At 28.5% G+C, this 27,173-nt stretch overlaps 1 protein-coding gene across 14 annotated transcripts in view; it reads left to right on the plus strand.

Annotated features, from left to right (window-relative positions):
- The window catches only part of LOC117177967 (calcium/calmodulin-dependent protein kinase type II alpha chain), a 590,749-nt gene that overhangs the window by 553,400 nt on the left and 10,176 nt on the right, over window positions 1–27,173 (plus strand). For 6 of the 14 annotated variants that reach the window (XM_033369108.1, XM_033369109.1, XM_033369114.1 and 3 more), the window contains 4 exons: window positions 7,219–7,362; window positions 11,062–11,133; window positions 23,438–23,513; window positions 24,729–24,823. In XM_033369108.1, coding sequence (XP_033224999.1) covers window positions 7,219–7,362; window positions 11,062–11,133; window positions 23,438–23,513; window positions 24,729–24,823 — 387 coding nt within the window. Of the gene's footprint in view, window positions 1–7,218; window positions 7,363–11,061; window positions 11,134–19,111; window positions 19,175–23,437; window positions 23,514–24,728; window positions 24,824–27,173 lie in introns of all 14 variants that reach the window. The other 8 variants (XM_033369116.1, XM_033369118.1, XM_033369120.1 and 5 more) reach the window with 3 other exon arrangements.

Genomic DNA, 27,173 nt, shown 5'->3' on the forward strand with positions numbered 1-27,173 from the left:
TAATTATTAATTATTAATTATTAATTAAATACTTAGTAAATTTCAAGAGATTCTTAAAAACAGAGTTTAAAATATTTCTAAAGATTTCCAAAATTATTTTTAGAAAGTCTAAAAGGTTTGAAAGCAAATTTTATTTTATTTAGATTTTTAATTTTAAATATATTAAAAACTTTTAAGGGTTCCGAAAATGTATGCAATTTTTGTAATCTTTTGCAAATATCCTTCTGCAAATCCTAAATATCTTTTAAACTGACTCGATTTTTTTCTAAAATTTAGTCAAATCTGGCAAAATTGATTGATTGATATGAATATAGATTCCGCCTTCAATTATAATTTTGTTTCATTTTATTTCTTTTTTAAGTGAAAAATCTTTTTTCTTGAAAATTAACTTTTCCGTTAAAATGTTTAAAAAGTAAATAAACCTATACAATGAATAATTATTCGAAATTGTTCTTTTGCATTAAAAATCATGTCATTCTTTTATTTTAGTTCAAAATGCATCTCTTTGGTTAAAAATCAAATTAGTTTAAAAATTTTTTTTTTGTTTGTTATAAAATTAAGCCTGTTTTTAGCTAATTCATCTATTTTATTCAAAATTGAACTATTTAGTTCAAAATTCATCCAACCATTTTATCAAAAACTTATCATATTTTTGTAATTTAATTTTTTTATTATTTAAAATCGACATTTTTCAGTTTTAAATGTAAACTATTATTTCTTGCATTAAAAATTCATCCTTTTTGGTTCAAAATAAACCTTTTGTTGAATTTTTTGTTTGGCATATGTAAAATCTTAAAAATCTTTTTGAATTTTCTCAAAAATCTTAAAAAATCAGATTTATAGTAATGATGCTGTTAAATATACAAAAATCGTATGACAGATCTCAATTTAATAAAAAAATTTAACTATTTTTTTATTTTTTGAAGAAACTTTTTTTAAGTTGTAAGATACAAATTGCTGAAATTTTTTGTCACCTGTATAAATTATAGTCAGTAAGGTAAGTAACATTACCGCAAAGTTTCCTTATTTTTTAAAAATTGTACAATTTTTCTATAAACACTCTAGCAACACTAGCGACCTCGAAATATATATTTTTAAATCTGGCAAAACGAGAATCTTTTTTTTTTAAACAAAGAAATGACCGATTCCAGGTTTTAAAATATTCGAAAAAAAGGATTTCATGAGGCATCCTAATATACATTAAAAAATTTTATTTTACATTTTATTTCCAATTTGCTAGAAATGACTACAACGTGTCCGGAAATGTTTTTCAAAAAAGTTTCCACATTTTTTTAAAGTAGATATTGCATTTGTGAGCAAAATTAAATGAAATGTCTACATAATGTCTAACCACTGAGTACCCAATGTCTACTCAATGTCTACCCAATGCCTACCCAATGTCTACCCAATGTTTACCCAATCTCTACCCAATGTCTGCATAATGTATATCGGATGAATACCCAATGTCTACTCAATCTCTACCCAATGTCTGCTTAATGTCTACCCAATGAATACCCAATGTATACTAAATGTCTACCTGATATCTACATTATGTCTACCCAATGTCTACCCAATGTTTACGAAATGTCTAAGCCAAAAAGATTTTTTGAACTTGATAAAAAATATTTGCTGGGAAGCATCGTAGTCATTTCCAGCAAATTTGAATTTTCATCAGGATCCCTTAATGAATCATTTTAGCTAAAAACGCTCTTTATCTACTTGATACGGTAAAAATATCTTTTACGTACAAGATTCCTGGACTATCGGAATTACAGTCCATGGAAAGAATGCAATTTTTTTAATTGAAATGGGATTCTATAGCACTGAGGGGTAATTTCTGACTCAAGGCTAAACCTGGCTAAAATAGTGAATGTGTTTCACATCTGGAACATCATACTTTTCAGTTTTTTTTTGTTGATAAACCTAGCCATAACTTCAAAAGCTCCACTGCCTCGGACATTAAAAGCTTAACGAAATTGCACTGCATTTTCAAAAATAGTTTCTATACTACTCGATCCTTTTAGAAAATTAAAAAAGGGAAAGAGGCCAAATGGCAAATACAATTTTAGATCCAAAGTGCAGGTTCGTTTGTGTATATTTAGGGAAGGGAATGAAGAGGGGGGTGTAAAATATGAAAAAATAGTGAAAAAATATTAATTAAGTAGGCGATATTAATATTAAGGTGGTCTCATTGCCAGCAGAAAAAAATCTTTTTTCAACGCAACAGGTCTCGACAAATCGGTAAGATCCGTCTACTGATTACAGCCTTCTTGGAACTAAGCATGGTTTTCTGTCAATTTCACTTATAGAATTATAACTCACACTGTTTTGAATTTTGCAATAATTTTAGTCGTAGCCCACACTATCTTAATCCTCATCACTTAGCATTTTTTAAATAATTTTTAACTTTGCATCAAACCAGAACCAGTCGCAAGATTATTTATAATTATAATTATTTATTAATTATAATTAAATTTTTACGGGTTGGTAAAAAGTGTTTTAATTTCTTGTTAAAAAAGAAATTTTTAACATCTTCTATAATTTAAAGAATAGAGAAGATTTAGAAATTCAAGATAAGAAATTAAAAAAAATTAATTTGAATAGAATAATAAAAAAGGAATTAATAAAACTTCATTTTTATCGTCAATGCTTAGCCTTTCTTTATAATTCTTGCACAAGCAGAAATTTGTTTAATTGTAATAGAATCAAGAACCTGTGGCTCAATTTATCGAAATTTATTTTATTTAACCGAAAAAGGTCAAAAATATAAAGTACAGGATCATAGATTGAGTAACGGTTAAGAATCTTCCAATGTGTTAAGCTCTAAAATAAAAATTTGGAATAATATATAAATACTAGAATGTGGCAAAGAAGCGTTTTTTGGAAAAATAAAAGAGCAGACTTAGAAAAAATGTCCGCTTGGCAATATAAAAAAAAAAGAAACTAACAGATTTTCTTTGTAATTTTTTATATGCTTCTATGAGATTAAAATTATCTTTATTTATTTTTTGAACTTTTTATTTTCGAAAAAAATATTCTAGGCAGAATAGAGCCATACAAATATCTTGATATGAAATTTTTGTTTAATTCCCCAACTTTTAAGGTTTCAACCAAATAAAAAATTTTAAAATTCTTTTCGTAATACGAACCCAAATATTTTATTTGTTAGTCCTAAATTCTGCGAATTTTAAATTTTTTACGCTTCTCTGATATAAATTATGAACCATTTCAATTGTAAAATAAAAATCGCAACAAATGGGCTTTTCCTTCATAATTTTGGATTCACATAACAAAGTTACAAATTTTCTCTCGGCATTCTAGTATTTTCAAATAATTTCTGAATGACATTAATGATTTCTTGTTTAATTTTGTAATAATCTCTCCTAACACCCTGCAGCTCAGAGTAGGTTGACGTGCGCACTCATGGTTCTTGAAATCTTGTATTATTCACCATTTTTTATTAATCACTATCATCAACCAACATGTACCCAGAGAACAAATGTATCTTTTCTATTTATACTCATTAACCATATATCACAATTTAAAATATTATTTATTTATTATTTATTTAGTATTAGCTTTTCGCAGCTCCGAACATAAATAATTATAGTTTCGGTGGAGTGTCTGTCCAATCGTCGTACGTTTCTTACGAGACGAGAGGACACGAGAATAGAAGAGACGAACGGAGACTAAACGAGACGAGACGGGAGGCCATGGGACCGGGCCGGGACTGAAAGTAGAAAAAAAATAGAAAAGAGGAGAATAGAAGATGCTAGATCGGAGGAGAATATAAGAGACTAAACGAGAATAGAAGTGACGAGACAAGACGATAGTTGTAAAGATGAGAAGAGAGGAAAATAAGAGACTAAACGGGAATAGAAATGACGGGAGGAGAAGAGCACAGGTGTGTAGAAGACTAAAAGATTAAAAGACTAGAGTAGAAGATACGAGATGAGAAAAAAATGAGATAAGAATAGAAGAGATAGGAGGAGAATAGAAAATATTAGATCATATTAGAAGAGATTACATGAGAATAGAAGAAACAAAAATAGAATAGACGATGCGAGAGGAGAACAGAAGTGACTAGATGAGAATAGAAGAGACGAGATGAGAATAGAAGAAACGAGTTAACAAGATTAGCATAGGCCAGAGAGACAAGAAGAGACTAGGCGAGACTAGAGTAGAAGAGACAAGAGGGTAGAAGATACGAGAGGAGACCAGCCCAGGTGAGAGGAGACTAGCCCGGGCGAGAGAAGAGTAGAAGAGATGAGACAGGAACAGAAGAGACGAGATGAGAAAAAATAGATTAGCTAAGAATAGAAGAAGAGCCTGGAGGAGAATAGAGTCGAATAGATGAGAATCGAGGAGACAAGAAGAGAAGAGACAAGAATAGAAGAGACGAGATGATAGTAGAAGAGACGATGCGAGAGGGGAATAAAAGAGACAAGATGAAAGTGGGCGAGTGAGAGATGAGAATAGACTAGTCGAGACGAGGGTGAAAGAGACGCCAGGACGCCAGCCCAGGCGAGAGAAGAGTAGAAGATATCAGACGAGAAGAGACGAGACTAGAATATAAGAGACGATATGAGAACAAAAAGAGACGAAACAAGAAGAGAATAGTAGAAGCTAGATGAGAATAGAAGATACAAAACGAGAAGGTGAAAATAGTAATTACGAAAATAGAAGAAACGAGTCAAGACGAGAGTAGAGAAAACAATATGCTAATAGAAAAGACGAGACGAGAGTTGAAGACACTAGGTGAGAATATAAGATATGGTAAGAGTAGAACAGACAAGAGAAGAAAATTGGAGAAGTGATGAGTCTTAACGAGAGTAGAATAGACGAGAGGAGACTAGTCTAGGTGACAGGAGCCCGTTTCAAAGGGAGAATACGAGACGAAACGGGGCGAGATTAGAGGAGAAAAGATGAGATACGAAAAAAGGAGACTAAAGGAAGATAGAAAAAGCTAGACAAGAGGAGAATATAAGAGTGTAGACTAGATTAGAAGAGGTAGGACGAGGCGGGACGGGACGAGATGAGAGAAAAATAGAATAGACCAAGCAAGAATAGAGGAAACTGGAGGAGACAAGCCCAGGCGAGAGTAGAGTAGAAGAGGCGGGTCGAGATAAGAGTAGAGGAGACGATATAAGAAAAGGAGACGTGATAAAAATATAAGATACGAAAGAATAGAAAAGACTAGATAAGAATAGAAGACACGATAATGGAATGGACTAGATGAGAATAGAAGAGACAAGAATAGAAGAGGCAAGGACAGCAGAAACAAGACGATAATAGAAGATACGAGGCGAGAAAAAAATAGAAGAGGCTAGGTGAGAATAGAAGAGAAGATATAAACATGAGTAGCAGAGTTGATAGAGACGAGAAGAGACTAGTTGAGACAAGAGGAGACTATCCCAGGTGAGAGGAGACCAGCTCAGGCGAGAAAAGTATAAAAGAGAAGACACTACAATAGAAAAAGTGAGATGAGAGAAAAAAGAGAGGAAACAATAGGATAATAGAAGAGACTAGATTATAATAGAAGAGGCGAGACGAGAAGAGAGAAAACATAGAAGAAACTAGATTAGAATATAAGAGACGAGGTGGACAAAAGTATATGAGACGAGAGGATAATAGACGAGAAGAGATGAGTCGTGAGGAGATTATAAGAAACTAGAGGGAGACCAGTCCCAATTAAAGGAGACAAGCCCAGGCTAGAGTAGAGTAGGAAAGGCGAGACAGGACGAAAGTAGAGTAAAAGAGAAGAGATGAAAAAAGAGACGAGACGAAAGTATCAAAGGCAACATGAAAATAGAAGAGACGAGACGAGAGGAGAATATAAAATACTAGATAAGAATAGAGGAGAAAAGAATAGAAGAAACGAGATGAGATAAGTGGAGACGAGATTATAATAAAAGATGCGAGACGAGAGGAGAATAGAAGACACTAGATGAGAGAAAAAGAGACGAGAGGAGGGTAGCCCAGGGGAGAAGAGACGAGACTAGAGTAGAAGAGACAAGATAAGAAAAATAGAGACGGGACGAGAGGATAATAGAAGTGACGGTTTAAGAATAGAAGAGACGAGAAAAACAAGAGCATAAGAGACGAGAGGAGAATAGACGGGGAGACGCTAGTTGAGACGAGAGTAAAAGAGACGACCGGAGACTAGCCCAGGTGAGAAGAGAGTAGAAAAGACAATACGGGAAGTGACGAGACTAGAGTAAACGAGAAGAGATTAGAAAAAGAGAGAAAAGACGAGAGAATAGAAGAGACTGGATGTGATTAGAAGATGCGAGGCGAGAATACATGTGACTAAATGAGAAAATAAGAGATTAGAATAGTAACGATGAATCGAAACGAAATTAAAGGAAACGAGATGGTAATAGAAAAGGCGAGATGAGAATCGAAGAGACTAGATGAGAATATAAGAGACGGACTAGAGTAGAAAAGACGAAAGGAGAATATTTGAGAAGAGATCAGTCGTTAAGAGAGTAGAAGAGACGATACGAAACTAGCCGATGTGAGAGGAGAGTAAATGAGAGGAGATGAGACGAGACTGGACGAGGGAAAAGGAGGATGGGGAAGTGCGTGGAGGGGAGGGTGGATTTAAACGACTCGGTAGGCTACAAAACCCTTGTTTGGAGGCGCATGCTGCCTACTTTGAGAAATTCTTATTATTATTTATTATTTAATATTATTTATCATTATTTGTTATAAATTATTACAATTAATTATTTCTAAATACCATACAATAAATAAAAATATCATATCAAATTCTGTAGTTAGTAGCCCAAATTAGCTTTTTATAAGTCATCTGATTTTCATTCACCAACAAAATATTTCATAAAATCGCTTCACTTCATCAATTTTTCTCACTCCAAAATATAGGTGTGCATTTTTTCTCTGGAAATTTTGTAGAATGCGAATGAATTTTTGGCTTTCTTGAATGATCCTAGTCTTTATTTCGATTAAACTTTTAATCATTTTTAATACTTAAAATAATCTACCAAGAAGCAAGGAAGGAGCACCTGAACAGGAGACGCACGTCAACGTTCTCGAATCGATGACGAACGTTCGAATTGTACCAAAAGTTGAGAAAGAATTTATTTAAAAAAAGATTAAGTTCCTAAGTCTATCATTATAAATAAAATAAAATGAGAGTGGAGAATCGAGACGTTCGGTCATAACGATGGACGTTGACGAATTGGTTGGTTGCACTAGCTGGCAATGGCAGTGGCAGTGGCTCCAGCCACAGTAGCAGCAGCAACAGCCAGAACAGCCAGACTGGCACTTCGCCTTCCACAGCATCGACGATCTGCCTTACCACCCAGAACAACGCACGACGTCACAGCGCCTCAGGCACCGGTTTGTAGTTTGATTTATAGACTTTTATGCCTTTCCTGATACTGACTTTCATTCACATTTATTTCCTCTGCAAGTTCAAATTTTATTAAATATGTTCAAACGTTTTCTTTATTCTAAATGTCTGCTCAAAATTATTTATAAATATAGGGTCTGTTCCGTAAGTAGTAGAACTGAATTCTATAGACAAGGCGGAGCGATAGAGAGAGTTTTACAAACAGTATGGATGGTGGGGTAGGTCAGGAACCAAACGCATGCTCGAAAATTCGTTTTCGAGTATTTGCGGGGTAAATATTGCGCAAGAAGTAAAACCTTTTTGTAGGATTCCGTCGTGCTCTCATAGTTCCATAAGTATCAGGAGTAACTTTCGTTAGACCAGACGAAACAATAGAGAGGTCAGGATGCCAGGATGGGTGGTGGGGTATGCCAGAAAATAAAAAATCCTCGAACAGCCACCTTTCGAGAATTTGCGGAATCAATATCGCGCTAGAAGTGAACATTTCTGTAGGCCTCCGCCACAATCTGAAAATGAACCGTACGCTCGAGCAACCCTGTGCAGTGACGTTTTGTGTCAAATTTCGAAAATTCGCAACCGAGACTTTCACCACGATTAGGCAGGCGTAAGGATAGGATGCAATGAGCAGATCAGCTGCTTTGACTGGCGCTGCTCGAGCGTGCAGTCCATTTTGAGAGCATGGCGGAAACCTACAAAAATCGTTTACTTCTTGCGCGACATTAATCCGCACAAAACCCTGACATTGCTCCGCCTGGGTTATAGAAAGTCAGCCTTACTACTTATGGAATAGACCCTGTAGTTTAATTATTCACTATGAGGGAGAAGTAGGATATTCACGACGAGAGTAATTTTTTAATAACGACTTGTAGACGAATGAGCAATGGTGTCTCACTTTTTGTTGGTGTCTCAATTTTTTACGAATCGGGTATTTTTTAACTACTCGTCCCCAGCTCACGCCAAACTGAAAAAATTGCAGAAGTAGAAAAAGTCCCCTTCCTCTTGGTGCTCACGATATTATTTAAAACAAATGCATGATTTCAGGCGTTTTTTGCACAAAGTTTTAAATTATTGATTTTTCAAGTTCACGGTCAATCATGGTAATTTATGTTAAATTATTTCTTCGATTTCTTATGACTGAAATCGTGCATTTGCCATGATGAATTAATTTTCTAAGTATATAATTATTGATATATTTATTTATTTTGATAAAATACTGCTAGTAAAAACTAAGACAAACAATCTAATCTTTCAATTCAAATTTTCCGCCATAATTACTTCAAAATCGTGACGTCTCTATATCGTGACGTGAACTTTGAACTATTTCATATTTCCAGGGCTACCATACAGTCACACAAGTCACTTCAGTCACTTTTCTCTTTCAATAATTAATAAAGTCGGGAACCCAATTTTTAGCAACTATTTAATTTAACTCTATATATTTCTGCTGTTTGTTTGATAATTATTTTGCATTCCTTTACATCTTTTTTTAATTCATTTGAAATTTTTGAGTTACTCTCTTGAATTTCCTTGAGTTCCTTTGCATTCTATCAATTTGTTCTGTATTCTCTTGAATCCTTATAAATTCTTTCGAATTCCTTTAAGTTCTGTTGAATTTATTTTTATTATTTTTAATCTTTATTGAATTATTTGAAACTTCTTTATATTCGTTTAATATTCTTTGAATTAATTTGCATTGCTCAAATGATGTTGAATGTCTTTTAATAATATTAATTTCACCCTGAATTCTTTAGAATTTTCTTGAACCCCACTAAACTCAATTGCATTTTTTCAGATTTTTCCAATTTTGTTTCATTAACTTGTATTATGCGCACGGATTCACTTCAATTCTTTTAAATCGCTCTGCATTATTTTTAATTCTTTTTAGTCTTTTTAAATTCCTTTTAAATCTTTCGAATCCCTTTGTTTTTTCTCTAATGTCCATTAATTGTTTTAAATTCTTCTGATATATTTTGTATTCCCTTTAATTATTTTTAATACATTAAATTCTTTAGAATGCCTTTTAATTATTTTCAGTACCCATAAGTTCTTTGGGATTCCCTTGTATTCAACTGAATTCAATGAAATTTTTTAGATTTTACCAATTTTGTTCTGTTCATTATGATTATTTTTAATTCATCTGGAATTTGCATAAATTTAATTTTACTCTTTTAAAGTTGTTTTATTTCTTTTGAATTCGTTTGAGTTCAATCCACTCGAATTTCATTCAATTAAATGTTTTTTTAGAATTCAATTTATACCCCGCTAAATTTGTCCTTACTGCTGTTCCCTTTCATTTTACTTAGATGAATAGAGTTTTTTTATTTGTGAAATTATGTTCATTATTAAATTAAATCCTTATGAATATTACCAAAGTCTCTCTAATTCTTCTAAATGCATTCAAATTTTACTTAAATTCTTACATTAATTTTTTTTCAATTAACCTAAATTATTTTGAATTTTTATGAAATTATCCTTAAATGGTTAGAATTCACATGCAATAAAATTAGGTCGTGGTAGCCCTAAATATTACACTTATCAGATTTAAATTAAATGCATTCAAACTTAGAGGTTTTGTCTTAGCTACAAATTATAATTCAATTTTTTAATTTTGCCCTTAAAAATTTTAGTTTGAATGATAAACTTATATTATATATTCACATTATTTTATCATTACATTTTATTATATTTTTTATTTATTTATTATTTTTACATATTATCATATCATTCATTTTCACGTTTTGGGCGGAATTTGCGAAAATGTGTTTTTTCTCCATTTATGCTTATGGGAAACTCTTTTTGAGAATCTAACAAAATTGAAGGGGGGGGGGGGATTGCTGAAACAATTAGAAACTTATCGGTTTTGGATCTCTCTAATTTTCCCCAATCTACTGAATATTTCAACGTTTTCAAGTGATAAGGTTCTATCTCAGTAGATGCGTTTTAAAAGATTCTATCTTGGGAGTCCGAATGACAAGGTTCTATCTCGGTGGAAAAATCTGGAAGCATTCAAATTAACCCATAAATTGTACAGTATCACGAAGCTAATCGAGACACCTTAGGGAAATCAGGCCACTGAAAATTTTATACCTCACAATTTAATTTCTTCTTTTTTGATAAAAATTCGCAGGATTTTCAATTGTTTTCTATAAAATAGATACTTCGATGAGCTTCTACAAAAATAAATACATATTTGTATGTTGCTACTTACGGTACTTGTTTAGTTTACTCTAAAATAATGCCATTTTATTGACAGTGCAAGATTTAACCCCACACTGCGGGGTAAAGACGGACACGCTTTGAACTGCAATATCTATTTATCTAAATAAAATGATCTAACTTTAGGAAAGGGAAGAGGAAGAGTGAGAAATAATACATTCAAAGCATTATTATCTAATAGTAATCCCTTCCGCTAATATACTGAGAAATACCGAAAAAAGACCCGCTTAGTCCCACTATACGGTCTGGCGCATAAGTGCCCTCTCCGAGCCAGAACCTTGTTATTTGGATACGTCAATATTTCCTATACGAAAATTCCTCATTACCTCATTTTTTCCAAAGAAAGTAAGTTTCAGTATCATAACATGGCTGATCATCAACAAATTCCTAAAATTTGTATTATCTTATCTGTGTTTCTGCATGCTTTATGTGTATATCGACTTCCGCTTGCACGTTGCATGTATCATCAGATCCCGATGGTCGACTTCCGGCTGCAGGAGACACGATTCAGCTGGAGAGCGATCATTATGAAGGAGAAGACGGTAAGGATGGTGGTGGAGATGATAATGGTGAAGGTTATAGGGGTAAAGATGGAAATTCCAAAGCAGGCTCAAAGAATCAAGGTGCTTGCTTGAATCTTAGGCAGTGTAGTTTGTCATAAGCGCGTTCGTCTCTTTGTAGATACAACCCGACATCATCGGAATGCAAGGTTCCCTGATCGATTATCCCAGAATGTACCAGTGACCCACTTTACCCCTTCGGTTAATTTTCACGCCGTGGATTATTTACAAAATTTTTTGCAGCTACAAACACCAAAGAGAACGATTTGAATCTCAATTTAATGGAAGGTATTTTGTAAGACAATTACACATAGCGAAAACTGGGGCTAAGTAGCACATGCGTGGGGTAAAGCGGTACACTCTTAATTCTTTGTTTAAGACTAATAATTTTTAGTTAAAAGTCTATAATTTTTAGCCAGAAGGAGCAAATGCATTCAGAAATGCAGAATTGGGAGTGTGCCGCTTTGCCCCACATGTGCCGCTTAGCCCCACATGTGTCGCTTAGCCCCTGTTTAGTTAGTTCATTACTTCAAATTGATTTTCAAATCAATCGGACGAATTGCTGGTTTTTAAGGGTAGTTTTCAGCATTATGTTTGTACAAAAGAGTAGAGATTATACTGCGAGAAATATTAGTAGGACCACACTGGCAGTAGAAATTATACTACTAGGCATATTAATAAGAAAACTAGGATTACTAGAAATTTTATGAATACAGGGGTATATATCCAGAAACAGGATTACTACTAACAATCACTGGGATTCCTAAACGTAAAACACGATCTAGTGATAATAAAGATATTACTTTAATAACTACGATCAGGAATCAATAACCTCTCTAAGTGCCTGTCCGAAATCTCTACATGTCCGCCTGACCTCCGTAAATTTCCGCCATACCTCTTTTAATGCTCGAAACCTCCCTCAATGCCACATAAATCTTTAACTCCAGAATACCTCTATAAATGCCCGCCAGACCTCCCTAAATGCCCACTAAGTACCTACATTTTTTACCGACCTTCATAAACCTTTTTAACTTCCTGCTTAACCTCCTTAACTGCCTACTCTAACTCCCTTCCACTAGCCATGTCAAAATGTAACAATATATTTTAATTTATAGATATACATTTTTTAACTATTAAATTGATTATTTATTGAATTTGTTAAATTTTAATATAATTTTATTTGTTGAATTTTTTGCAAGATGCACTGCTGAACAGCGGGACATAAAAAGTTTTTATAGAAAAATTACTATAGAGCCAAACATTTTTATCCGATTTGAGCATTTTAAAATAATTAAAGTTAACTAAATTTTAAAGAGATTTTTGAGAGACACTTTTTTAATTAAAATGTATTTTTTATTTCAGCTATTTGTCGTGCCAAATGACAGATATATGCAAAAAAGAATAGTTTTGCTACGAATTTAAGAATCAAAATATTATAACTGATATCATTTCAAATAAAAAACATTTTTAGGAAAAATGTTAAAATTGTCAACAAAAAAACATTAGTTTTTATCATATTTTTTGCATTTAATTTTTTTTGGATCGTCGCTTCTTACTAATTTTTGAAAAATGATTGCATTTTAGTAAATTATGGATTTTTTTGCAGCAAAAGATTCTCTGCAATTCCACTGTTTCGAATTTTCAAAGTAAATTTATATGTGGCGCAAAATGGTCAGAACAATTTTTTTTAGAAAAAGTTTTTCAAACAAATAATTCTATTTTAAGATTATTCAGTTATTTTTAAAATTGGAAACAAAAGAGTCGTAGAAAATGCTTTCCCGGGAAAAATAAGACGTCATTTTTTAAAAGGCAATCATTTTTCAAAAATTATTAAGAAGGTTAAAAAAAGTTTTCGAAAACATGGTTAAAATTAATGTTTTTTTTTGTGAATTTTAAAAATGTTCTAAAAAACATAATGTTTTTTTATTTGAAAGGACATCAGTTACCTTAACAAAAAATTTTTAAAATTTTATTAATGAACGGTCTCATTTTTTTAATCTGCCTATGAAGATAAAAAATTCATGAAATCAGTAAAAACACTTTTCGCAAATAATATCCAGCTGGTTAAAACATTTACAGAATTCTTTTTTATGTTAACAAATTAATTAATGAAAGTGCTGCTTTAAGATTAAAAATACTTAGATACCATATTTGTTCTATTTTTTACTTAGAATATAGGTAATAACAATGCCTCCTTGCGATTAAAAAATTCCAAAGTAATTGATAATGTTATAAACAAATTTAATTAAAAAATGCATATCTAAGTCATTTCGTAATCTAAATACATTTTCCTTAAAAAAAATTATCACAAAATTGTGGAAAATAAATAATACTAATAATTTGTTTATGTTTGATATCAACTGTTGATTGTTCAACTCAACTTGATAAACAAATACAAATTTTCGTTATTTTTCAATCAGCAGATTTCGTTTTTTCATTGAAATCAATTTTATATTATTCAAGAAAATCATTTTCTTACGATACATTAACAACCAACAAAGGTTTTCGATTTTATAAACAATTTTATAAACGAATTAACAACTTGACTACTTTTCAAGAAATGTATGTTTTTATTCGTTCCAAAATCTGCTACCAGTGAGTCAGGACCTTATTTATTAGAAGACTATGTAAAATAACATGATTTGTTATTAAAGTAAATTCTTTTTATAAATAAATAATGGAAATCCATTAATGAGTTTGTTTATAAAATAAACAATTATGGCTCCTTAATCAAGTATCATAAGAAAACGATTTGACAAAGTAATTAAAAATGTATTCATTTGAAAAAATTTCATTCTCAGGCTGAAAATAGACAAGTTGTCAAGTTGTGAGTTTGTTTATAAAATTGTTTATTTCATCAAAAATACACGAGGGATTTTTTCAAGTTATTTTGAATTAATTCTGTTGACTAAACGAAATCTGCTGCTTGAAAATTGACGAAAATTCATATTTTGTATTAGTTTTATTTTGAACAATTGACCATGGTTTTTATGTATTAAAAAATGGTACATTTTATTAATTGCCAAACATTTTTTACCAATTTTCTCAAAGGAACGAAGTGTTTAGAGTGTGAAATGGCTAAAATATGCATTTATTTATTAAATTTATTCAGGACATAAAAATGACTGTATTGTTTTCAATGGTAACCAAGAATTCTTTCTACTTATTTTCCTAAGTAAATTAAAAAAATATATAGTCTCTAAGTACTTTTAATCTTTTAGTAGCACTTTAACTTTTTAATTAATTAATATAAAAATTTAAAGAAAGTTCAATGTTTATTATTATTTATTTGTTATTATTTAAGGAATGTATTTGTTGATTTTATTATGTTTAGTATAAATATAAATAGTTGCTGGAAAATGAAATATTTTATCAGAAAATAAACGACAATTTTGATGTTAAATAAAAAATGAAAAAATCGGCTTGCACAAATCTCTGCAATTTAACTAACTTTCTAATAGCTTAAATTAAAAATGAAATGAACCTTAGAGATTAATTTTTATAGTAAACATTTTTTTAAATAATTTTTTATATTAAACATTTTTTTAAATAATTTTTTAAAGTTTCTTATCTCTTCTCTAACTGCCTGTCCAATCTCTATAACTGCCCGCCCCACATTCCTAACGGCTAAACCTAAACAAATATTTTAAAATACAAAAAACTACTAGTTTCACTAGTACCAGAACAAATAGTACAAATATTTTTGTTATTATTAGTGACCTTATTAGTATAATTAGTATCACAAATTAGTAGGAATAAAATAAATTAAAATAAAATAAACCACTAGGAGTACTAGTTTTGCTTATACCAAAAAAATGAGCCGAAAACTACTACCGAGATTGAAATAATTATTCTACTCGATTAAATGACTGTTACTCCTGTACTAATTTTTTAAGTAACTTGAAATTTTTTCATACATTCATTTTTTAGAATACATTTATTATTATTATTATTCATATTTTTTACTTTTGAAGTTTTATAAAACTGACAAAATAGAAAAACAAACATTTTCCGAATAAATTAGTCATCTGAATTTTTACTTCGATAATCTGAAGGGAACTTTGCAAACAGACCTTATACAACTGCGTACAAGAAATATAATTTGTATATTAAAAAATAAACAACACTGTAAAAGTTTGAATTTACAAAAGTTCAGATTTACTTATATGCTTTGCACAATTATAGCTAGAAAAAATTGTTTGTATCGCATAACAAAAAATTAAATTTTTATAAAAATCAAGTTTTTTATTTAAATCCAATCAATGATAAATATTTGTTAACAAACAAACAAAATTTTATCTTGGTTCAGTTTGAAATTTATTTCTATTTTTTCTCAGCCCTTTTAAAATTTTTGTTCTATATTACAACAAAAATATATGTTATTTATTATATTTATTCATTTTTATTATTTATTAATTTGCGATATAGAGCTCTACGAGAAATATTCTACAGAAACTAAACACAAATCTCAGCATAAAAATACTCCTAAATATTTTACTCTTTTTTCAGGCAAAATTTAATCGTAATTTTGTACAACTAAAAAATAAATAATACGTGTTTTTCGTTTTTAATTGTGGTGAAATTTAGGTAACAATCTTCTAATAAGTAATTTTTAAGGGACGACTGAAAAATTTCGAAAAATAAAATTCCCGAATTTGCAAATTCTGGAATAATAAAATTTCCGAAAAATAAAATTCCTGAATCGGAAAATCCCCGAATACTAAAATTCCTCCCAGAAAATTGCCAAATTATAATATATCAGACCTGGAAAATTCCCGAATTTTAATAATTAAATACTTCTGTGATAAATATGACTTATTTATTAAAAATATAATATAGTATTTGTATTCATTTACTGTTATTTTAAATTCAGAAAATAATTTCAGAAACTTTGAAATAATTTTGTTCACTCAAATATTTGATTATTGTATTTTTAATTTAAAACTAATTCTTAAACAAATTTAATTTGCTTAAATTCGGGAATCTTCTAGGTCGAATATTTTTTAATTCAACAATTTTCTTTTTAAAATATTATTATTTAGGAAGTTTAAAATTCGCTACTATAAACTGTCGGGAATTTTAGTTATTCGGGAATTTGTTATTAAGGAATTTTATTATTCAGGTATTTTATTATTCAAGAATTGTATTTAAAAAATTTTATTAGTCGGGAATTTTTTTCTCGGGATTTTTCAGTCATCACATATTAAGGGCTTTGTAGAAACTTAAGCTAGTCGCGTAGACTTTCAAGTTGATAATAATATAAATAATGATATTATTTAAACATTATAAATTATTTAGTCACTTTTAAACAATTAGAAAAATACTTTACGATACAATTTGAAAGTTAGCCAGTGTAGTTTTTTTATAAAGCTTATTTTAAACATTTTATTTTGTCTATATTAAAAAATTATAACTTTATTTACAAAATTTAATTATTATTTAGAATTTAGTTTCAGAGTAGTTAATTTAGAGCAGAAGTGATCTCAAACAAAAGCAATTGTCCTATCTTGTAAACTGGAGACGCTCGCTTTTCTCTCTGTGGGGAAATCAAAATTTAGATTAGGACCCTGGACAAATGTAAAATTTATCAAGATTTTTGGTCCCTTCGTGAGTGGTCCTGACTTCGAAAATCCGGTTTAATTGGTTTATGAAATTGCATGTTTCACACTAAAATTAATATTATTTTAAAAACAATTGCCACTATCCAGAGTCAATTTTATTATTGCTTAATCGAAAACAGATAAATTAAAAATAACTAGCATCGCGTATACAGTGCTGCGCGTGTGTATTTTTTCTATGCAAAGAAAAAAAAACATTTTTTATACCAAATACAAATTTAGAATTACTATTTATTCTTTATTTGTTTTTAAGGTTAAATAAATATAATTTTCCTAAGATACTTGAATCAATGCAAAAAGATTTTTGAATATTTCAGATTTCAGTTGATATTTCAGTTTAAAAAGTTTATTATTAGTCAAAAGCAGTTAAATTCATCCAAAAAAAAACGAATTTTCAACAAAATAATTGATACCACAACCAAAAAATAAAAAAAAACTTTGAACCAAAAAGGTGAATTTTCTTGCAAAGAAGACAAATTTTTAACAACTTATATAAATTTTCAACAAAATAGTAAAATTTTCAAACGAAGTCTTCTCCAAGGAGGTAAATTTTTAACAAATTATTTCACATTCTTACTCAGATAACTAGGAGAGATTTATGTTTATTTATGTTAATTTAAAATCATTTATTTTCAATGAAAAAGTGAATTTTTTGCCAACAGAGATGAATTTTCGAAATTGCTTCAGAATCTTCGAAAAATTGAAAATTTCTCTTTAAGATCTTTCTACTTTCTTTTTTGACAATTTGCGAAATCTCGAATTTTTAAAGATTTTTTTAGGTATTGTCTTGAAATTAACTTTTCAAATAAAAAAATCATTAAAACTTTGTCCAGGAATATTAAGAAATTGCCTTTCTGCAATTTGTTAGAATTCTTAAAATTATTTTAGAATCTTTTTCCAATTAAAATTATTATACAAGTTTATATTCTTGAAAAATAAAAAAATATTGCTTTCAAATCTTGTATATTCTTTCCTGACCATTTTGGAAATCTTTCCAAATATTTAAAAATATTATCCTAAAATTAATTTTTTCAAAAACAAAAAATCATCAAAAATTCTTCCAGGAATTTGGACAATATTTTCTCTTTAAACTTTTCAATCTCTGATTATAAAATTTTTTTAATCTTTAAAAAGCTGCACTTTGTTTAAATTTGTTTTTAATTTGATAAGTGATAAATTATTTCTACATCTTTTCAAAATTTCTAAAAAGGACTTAAGCTTACTTAACATATTTTTAAGTATGCTTTTGGAATTTTTTTTTTTTAATAAAAAATCATTTTCAATTTTTCCAGGAATCTTAAGAATTTTGTCTCAAAACCTTCAAAATACTTAAAATGCTATAAAATTTTATTTGAAATATTAAAAAATTGAATTTTTTAAAAACTTTATTCAATTTTTTCATGTTTACGAATATTCTTTAATCATTTGAAAACTTTTAAATATCTTTTGAGCTTACTCATATTTTTCATAAAACTTGGTAATCTTGCAAAATAAGATTTTTTTAAATCTTCTATATTTTTTTGACAATTTTGAAAATCGTTTGAAATATTTGAAAATCTTTTTAAGTATGCTGTTATAACAATTTTTTTCAATAAAAAATCATGAAAAATGTTTCCAGGAATCTTCAAAAAAATGTTTCACTTTCTTGTAAGGTTTTACATTTTGTAATAAGCTTCTAAATTTTTTTCGAAATTTTTAGAAATCTACAATGCCTTAATAAAATTTTGAAATGTTCGTAATTGTAAAATTAATTTTGAATCTGTTTAAAACTCCTAAATATCTCTTACGCTTACTGAAATTTTTTTTTCTAATCATGCATTAATGCAGAATTTTTCTTTAAAAACTTCTACATTCTTTTTCGTGTTTCTAAAAAATCATTTGAAATATTTTGAAATCTTTTTCAATTTTTTCTTGAAATTGATTTTCTAAAATAAAAAAATTGAAAATTTTAGAACATAAAATTAATCCTTCAAGATAAAACCTAAATTATTTTTAATTTTCCCCAAAATTGTATTTTCGGGATCGACAATTTTTTTAAGAATGATAAATACGAAGGAGGTAATGAAATTTGAAGATGGTCAATCTTCAGCAATATCACTTAGCACAGAGATTTACGAGGATAACGATCTATAATTCAAAAAAGGAACTGGCAAAACGTTTTCAAAATTTAATCATTTTTCAATCAAAAATTTTTGAAACTGGGCAGTAATTCTCTTTTTTTTAACAAATATATTGTTAAGTCGTAATCCTCGTGCCGACCAGCACAGCTTTTCCGAGTATTGCAAAATTTTATTATAAAATTATTATTTCGGGTTTAATTAAGAAGGGTGATATGCTTGTAGACATAAGAATCGTCTGTCCTATCAAGACCTGCAGTCAGCTTTCAACAAATTCGCAGAGCTCAGGTAAATGTGTCATTCTAAATGAAAAAAAAAAAATGAAAAAAAAAAATGAAAAAATGGATTAAATCAGTCGTTTAACTGATTCTGTAAATTACCACAAACTAATTAAACATTGAGGAAGAACATTAAATTCCTTGTGTCAAGGAATATAAATATTTACTTATTATTTCAATATCGTGTTTTTGACGGTTGACGGAATTAATTTTACATTTTCAAATTTAATTTTTTTAATTAAAGCAGGGGCTACTGAAATTGTAAAAAATGTATAGATGTTAAAAATTTAATGTAACAAAATAATTTTATGAGATATTTAATTTTCAAAATTGATATGTTCGAGACTTTGTGATATAAAATCACAGGTTAAGAAAGGCTAACTTTAAATGATTAAAAGCAGTATTGAAAGAATGAGGAACATTTTTTTTATAAATCAGTGCAACTCTTGGAATTTTTCATGTTGTGAGATTTTTAGGAGACACAATGGGTACGTTTAAATGAATTTTTTAAATATTAACATTTTTTAATTTTGCGTTTTATTAATTTGCAATATAATTTTCCAGCAGCTGATGGTGATGGCTGTAAGTAACTATAAATAATTAGATTTATATTTTCGATGCATTGTATTATTGGGTATTCAGTAGCCCCTTATTAGCAAAATAGTTTATTATAATTTTGATTAATTTTCCAATATTTCAGTTCAAATAAAAATCTATATCTTTATATTTAATTTTTTAAATATAATTTTAGCCAAGCGATTGACCAAAAAACTGAGACAGAAACGAGGAGAAAATTTATACTGACAAGATGATGCGGATTCGGATTTATTTTTAAGTCACATTAATCCCCTGTTGAAAGTCCATTGGATGACTATCAATTTTTCAGAGCATTATTTGTCAATGGTTAACCGTTTTCGAAAAACAACTATTTTAAATTTTTCTTAATGGATTGGTATGTTTATTTATTAATTTTTCATGTAATATTATGTAAATATAACATTTTCCACACTGTTTTTAAATGCATAGTATATATTATTCCCTTTTTTCTGGAATTTTCAAGTTTCTTCAATTATAAACTGTTGAAAATTACAGAAAATTTAGCTGTCGTCAATTGAAGATCTGAATATTAAATTTTCATCTGTTGAAAATTTCAATTTTTTCAATTATAAACTATACTTTTCATAAATTGAAGATTTAATTTTTAAGTGTTGAGAGTTGAAGGAAAATTAAAATTGTACTTCCAACTGTTGAAAATTGAAGAAAGTTAAATTCTTATCGGATAAAAATTGAGAAAAATGGAAGAAAATTTAATTTTCAACTTGAAAATTCAAATCAAATTATCCGCTTTTGTGAAATTTAGTTTTCAATTTCCTTCAATTTTAAAGTGATTAATTTTCAAAAGTTGAGTTTTTAACATTTGAAAACTGAATTAATTGAAATTTCAGCTGACGAAAATTAAAGTAAATTAAAGGTTAAAGAAAATTTAACTGAAACATTTTTTGAAATATCTTTCAAGCTTACTCAAATTTTTCATAAAACTTAGTAATCTTGCAAAATAAAAAATTGGTTTAATCTTCCACTTTTGCTGACAAATTTTCGAGTAATCTTAAGAAAAATGTTTTATTTTGTTATAATAATTAAATGTTAAAAAATTAAGAAAATTAATCATCCAACTTCCAACAGATAAATTTTCAACAGTTGAAGATTCAATTTTCAACTGTTGAAAATTTAAAAAAAATAAAAAGTAAATTTTCAGCTCTTCGAAATTAAAGAAAATTAAATTTTTAATTGAAATTTTAACTTTTAAATATTGAAATTGAATTCTCATCAGTTAAAAATTAAGGAAAATTGAAAATCGAATTCTCAGTTGATGAAAATGAAAGAAAATAAAAAATTGAAGAAAATTTTGTCTGTGACAATTGAAAATTCAATCTTTAATTTTCTTTTATTTTTATCATCTGAAAATTCAGCTGTTAAAAAATCTATTTTTCGATTTTCAACTGCTCAATTTTCCAAAATTTATTTGAAATTTAAATAAAATTAAAAATTGAAGAAAATTTTAATTTTTACAATTAAATGAAATTCATTTTGAGTTTTTTTAACTTTCAAGTTTTTTAATTATTAAATGTTAAGGATTGAATAAAAATTAACTGTTTATAGCTTAAGAAAATTAATAATTAAACTCTCCACATTTTAATCTTTAAACCATAAATATTAAATTCTTAAAAATTAAGGAAAAATGTATTTTCGACTGTTGAGGAATAAATAAAATTGAGAAATGTATTTTTAATTGTTGAAAATTGATAAAAATGACAAAAGTGAATTTTAAACTTTTAAAAATTGAATTTTCAATTTAAAAAAATAAAAACAAAATTTTTTACTTTAAAAACCGATGAAAATTAAATTTTCAGTTATCTTCAACATTCTGTATTTGATTTGCCAGCAGTTGAATTTTTAACAGTTGAAAATGAAAGAAAATGCATATTTCAATTGTTGAGAATTGAAAAAATGGAAAAATTAATTTTCAACTGTTAAATATCCAACTCTCAATTTCATTCAATATCCTTAAGTATTGAAAATCCAACTGTTAAATATTCCAGAAAAAATCCAATCTTTTATTAAAAACTATTGTCAAAAATGTTATATTATCATAATGTTGCATGAGAATTTAGTAAGGAAACATTTTAATCCACAAACATTTTTCTTTCTAAAAATAAAGATTTTTTGAAAAGGGTTCACCGTTGGCAGATAATATTTCTCTAAACTAATATTCATCCAATGAACCCTCAGTAGAAAATTGATCAGATTTTAAAAAAATTCCCCATTCTGATCATGTCCTTGTGAGCTAAGGAATGAAAAATTAAAATGTAGTTAAATTTTTATTTGTAATTAAATTGTTTAATTAAAATAAGAACTGACCTTACGATTTTGTACGACAATCGGTAAATAGTATTCGGGTCAGTTTGGCCAGTAGTTGTCGACGAGTAACGACCGGTTCTGATAACGTCGGTTGCTAACAAGCCATGGACGCTTATCTCCAGCCAATCAGCGACAAGAAAAAAAACAGGCAAACAAACATTAAATGAACTAAGGAGAAAAATAGTTGTGGTCGAAGAGAATCGACTGTGGTGATAGTAATGGTGGTGGTCACGCTATTCACGTTTCCATTTCGACTTTTTTTATTTTTTGTTAATAATAATTTTAGTATAAAAGTTACTAAGTGGGAATTTGTTTCAGTGATGAACTGATAGTGTCAAAAATAATTACATTGGGCACAATGAATATGAAGTGGATGACTGTTCATGTAATGAGAGGATATTTATTAATTTTAAAAAATTGACCGGAAGTCGAGGCGATTAAAAAGAAATTATCGCTTCGATTAGAGAATTTTATTAATAAATCTTGAATTAATTAAAAATTTCTTTTACTTCAATTAATTATATTTTTTGGCAATAAAAAAACATTAATTAGAGCCGTATTCACAATTAGAACAACGTCTATAAATGAAGCGCGCTTTCTTCTAATTAAAAATTCTATTTGACTCGAAGGAGGAATACATTTTACTGGTGGAAATTTAATTAAATTACCTTTAACAAAATAATAAATTACCACTTTGACGAGTCTGTATCATATTTACCTCTGTTTTAAAAATAATAGTTGCAACAAATAAAATAGAAAATTAAATAAAACATTCTTAGAAATAGTCCGAAGAGTATTGGAATCACATTTAAATTATGAGTCTTGGAAAAATCTATTTCGACAACTAGGGGGCGTTCCCTATTTTCTAGATTAACTTCGAAGGGTCTAAAAATAATAGAACTTTTCACGACAGGCTCGTCAGTTCCTCTAATCTTGTGTTTTCTGTCGATGAGTCTTAGAAGCTCAAGAATTAATACACGATCTATTATTAAAAAAAAAAAAAAAACGATAAATTTTGTTTTAAAAGAAAAAACAACTTTGAAAGATAGAAAAGAGGAAGTAGTTTGTTTACATTTGCCACTTTGATTTTGCAGTGAAATATTTTTTTAATTGAAGAGAAGGAATTTTGATAATTTTTTGGTAAAAAGAAAAAGTCCGGTCAATTTTTTTCGAGTTTTGAGTGAAAGGTTTTAAAAAAGTAAAAAAATATATTTTATCGAAACGCTCGATTAGGACATTGGTGTTAAAGATCCGTGCATGTGGCTGTTGTGCTGTACGATGTTTCGAAAAGAACCCGACGAGCCCTCTGAACAATTTGAAAATTTTACTGACTCTGATGTATTGAAAATTCCAGCTCGTCGTCAAGAAATCATTAAGATGACTGAACAACTGATTGAGAGCATCAATACCGGTGACTTCGAGGCGTACACGTAAGTCAAAAACATTATAAAATTTTTTCTAATTCACTAAAAAAAATATTTTACTAAAAAAATAATGCTTAAGACAATTTGTAAAGAAATTTGCAAGAAAATTTCATTAATAAAGGTAAAAAGTTATTGTTGGTAACGAGGTTTTTATTACTCGCACTATCAAGTTTCAAGTTTCGCGCCATTAAATTAGAAATCATGACGTAACTATTCAGTAACATAAACTCTAAGACGTCACAATTCGTAGATCAGTGTGGCGCGAAATTGAAATTGGAAGGTTTTTTTTTTGCTTTAAAGTTATGGTTAATATTTTTTATCAAATGCATATTGGTATCATTATGAACACTGAAAAACTATTGCAAATTCTGGAATCAATTATTTTGTTTTTGATAGTCTGAAAATGGTCACTGAAGAAAAAATTGTACTGTTCTGAATGCAAAAAATCGCTTATTTCATACTATTTAGATCATTTGTTTACTGGCTTATGTCAATTTTATTTTTTATTTAAACATTATTAAAATGTAATGTGTTTTTTATTGTTCAGGAAAATCTTTGTTAAAAAAAATTACTTGACAAATCTGCTTCAATAAATATGAAAACTTATGCCTGGCAAGGAGAGGTTATTAATTCACAATCTCGAAATTAAAATTTCGCGTTATTAAAATTTCAAACCATGGTTAATAATAGGGCGGGAGGATAATGCTCAAAACTAACGAGTCGTTTCATCTAAAGAAAAAAAAGTAGTGCGTTAGCATTCCAAAAAGTAAAAAAAAATTGTTTATAATCGGTTCATATCTTATGTTTGGTTTTTGGATTTAAAAATGACAATTTTTGGAATTTTGAAAAAATATTCCTATCGGTTAAAAAATCATGGAAAATTCTTTGCATATCAGTTTTTGCTAGTAACCACTAATTAAAAATTATGAATCGAAAAAAATGTTATTTAATTTAGAAAATTATTTAAAATCGCAATATCCAAAAAACCACGAATCACAACAAAATATTCTATTTATATTATGTTTGTCTGAGAAGCTACATGCAATCTTAAATATTTAAATTTCGCGCCAACAACATTTTAAATTATGACGTTACTATTCAGTAGCATAACCTCTGAAACGTTCCGATTTTTATGTTATTGTGGCGCGAAATTCAAATTTAAATGCTTTTTTTTCGTTTTAAAATCTATTGATTTTATCAAAATGGTTTTTTTATGTTCAGAAAAATCTGTGATCCTCATCTGACAGCATTCGAGCCTGAGGCTCTAGGTAATTTAGTCGAGGGAATGGAATTTCACAAGTTTTACTTTGATAATGGTAATTATATCTCATTTGCATACACAGTTAACGCATTTGAAAAATCCTCACGCTACGCTCTTTTTATTTTATGCAATCCTCCGCAATCCCAGCTTTTTAAAAGTTGCACCATGTAAATAAGCTATACAATTTTTTGCATTTAAATAACCTCATTAAGATAAATTTAAAATTAATAAGAACTTGCTTGGATTTTCAATAAAAAATATTTCTTGTAACACACATCCAGTGAAAAAAGTAAATTATCCAAAAATTATTTAAAAATGTTCAATTTCAATTAAAAGATATTTTGTAAATAGCTTTCTGCTAAAAAAAGTCTCTGGGAGAGTGTAGGTATAAAAAGACGCTGTTCGTTTTAAAGATCCACTCTGCTTTTGAACTCTTTACATTTTTAGAATTGAATTGAAATCTTTGAAACTCCCCAGAATTTTGGAATGATCTGAATTCTCTGATTTCTTGTAATTCCTCATATTATTTGAATTCCTAGAAGTCTTGTAACATTCAGAATTCTAAATATTTTCGGAATTCCAAAGATTAATAAATAATGCAAAAAATTAAGTGGAATTTCAATAAATTGAAAGAATTTAGTGATATCAAAGTATTCAGGATATTTTCTGAATTCAACTAATTAAGAATAATTAAGGGATTCAGGAAATTTAAGGAATTCAGGGTATTCAGAAATTTATAATATTGAATGATTTCAGAGAATTTCAAATATTGAAGGAATTTAGGATATTGAAGGAATTAAAGGATCTCAAGCAATTCCGATAATTTCAGGAATTCCAAAGCATTTAGGGAATTTAAAGAATTTAGAGAATTTGACGTATTTTAAGAATTCAGCATATAAAAAATGTATAAAATTCAGAATATACTAGGATTTCAGAGAATTCGGAATATTTAAGGAATTTATGATATTCTGAAAATTTCGGCATTTCAACGATTAAGGGATTTTAGAGTATTATGGGATTCAAGAAATTCAGGAAACTTTATTAACTTCAAAGATTCAAGGAATTTAGGTAACGGAAGAGTTTCAGGAACTCAAAGTATTTTTAAGAATTCAGAAATTTTCAATAATTCAGGGAATTTACGGAATTCAAAATTTTCAAGGAATTAAAGACATTCAAGGAAATCAAAGATTTCAGGAAATTCCGATAATATCTGGGATTTCAGAGCATTTAATGAATTTAAAGAATTTAGAGAAATTGAAGAATTTCAAGAATTCAGAACATTAAAAGAAATCAGGACATTTGGAATATATAATTATTTTCAGGAATTCAGAAATTATAAGGAATTCAGAATGTTTAGAGAATTTAAGGAATTTAGAATTAGCAGGCATTCAGGGATTTGAGAATATTTCCAGGAATTCAAAAAATTCACGGACTTCAAAGAATTTTAGGAATTTAAAGATTCAAAGATTTTAGAAAAATGAAGGAATGCTGCGATTTTTAAGAATTCAAGGAATTCACGTAACTCAGTATATACCAATAAATTTAGAATATTCAATGAATTTAAGGATTTCAGGGAACTTCAGTAATTTCAGGAATTAAAGGTAATTGGAGAGTTTCCGGATTTAATAATTCAGATTTCAAGGAATTTGGAAGATATAAGGATTTAAGAAATAAGCAGGAATTCCGGAAATTTAGAATATTCTAGGAATTCAAGGATTTGAACAAATTTATGGGATTTTCTAGCATCTTTTGAGTTTAAAAAATTTAAGTAATTAAAGAAATTCAAAGAACTCAAGAGCCGCAATAATTTCAGATAGTTTTGAGACTTTAAGAAATTTTAGAAATTCTAAATATTTAAGAAATTAAGGTAATTTAGAGAATTTGAAGAATGTCAGGAATTTAGAATCATAAGAGATTTTAAATAAATCAAAGAATAAAGAAAATTCAGAATATATAAGGATTTCCGAGAATTGAGAGATTTTTATTCGGAGGGAATTTCCAGACATTTCAGATATGTCAACGAATTCACAGTATTAAAAGAATTCGAAGAATTCAAAGATTCCATAGAATTCAAAGAATTAATAGAATTCAAAGAATTAATAGAATTCATAGAATTAAAAGAATTCATAGAATTCAAGTAATTGACAGAATTAAAAAATTTTTAAGAATTTATAGAATTCAAGGAATTCAGATAAATCAGCAAATTCAGAGAATTCAATAAATTCAGAAAATTACACGAATTTATGAAATTTAATGAGTTCAGAGATTTTAAAACATTTAGAGAATTAAAGTGTTACAGAAGGTTGAAAGAGTTCAAAGAGTTTAGAGAATTCATACAATTCCTGAAACTTGAAGAGATCACAAAGAGGTTCAAAGAATTCAAAAGAATTCAAAGAATATAATTA

This window comes from Belonocnema kinseyi, chromosome 8 (genome assembly GCF_010883055.1).
Source record: "Belonocnema kinseyi isolate 2016_QV_RU_SX_M_011 chromosome 8, B_treatae_v1, whole genome shotgun sequence".
In the NCBI taxonomy this organism is placed as follows: domain Eukaryota; kingdom Metazoa; phylum Arthropoda; class Insecta; order Hymenoptera; family Cynipidae; genus Belonocnema; species Belonocnema kinseyi.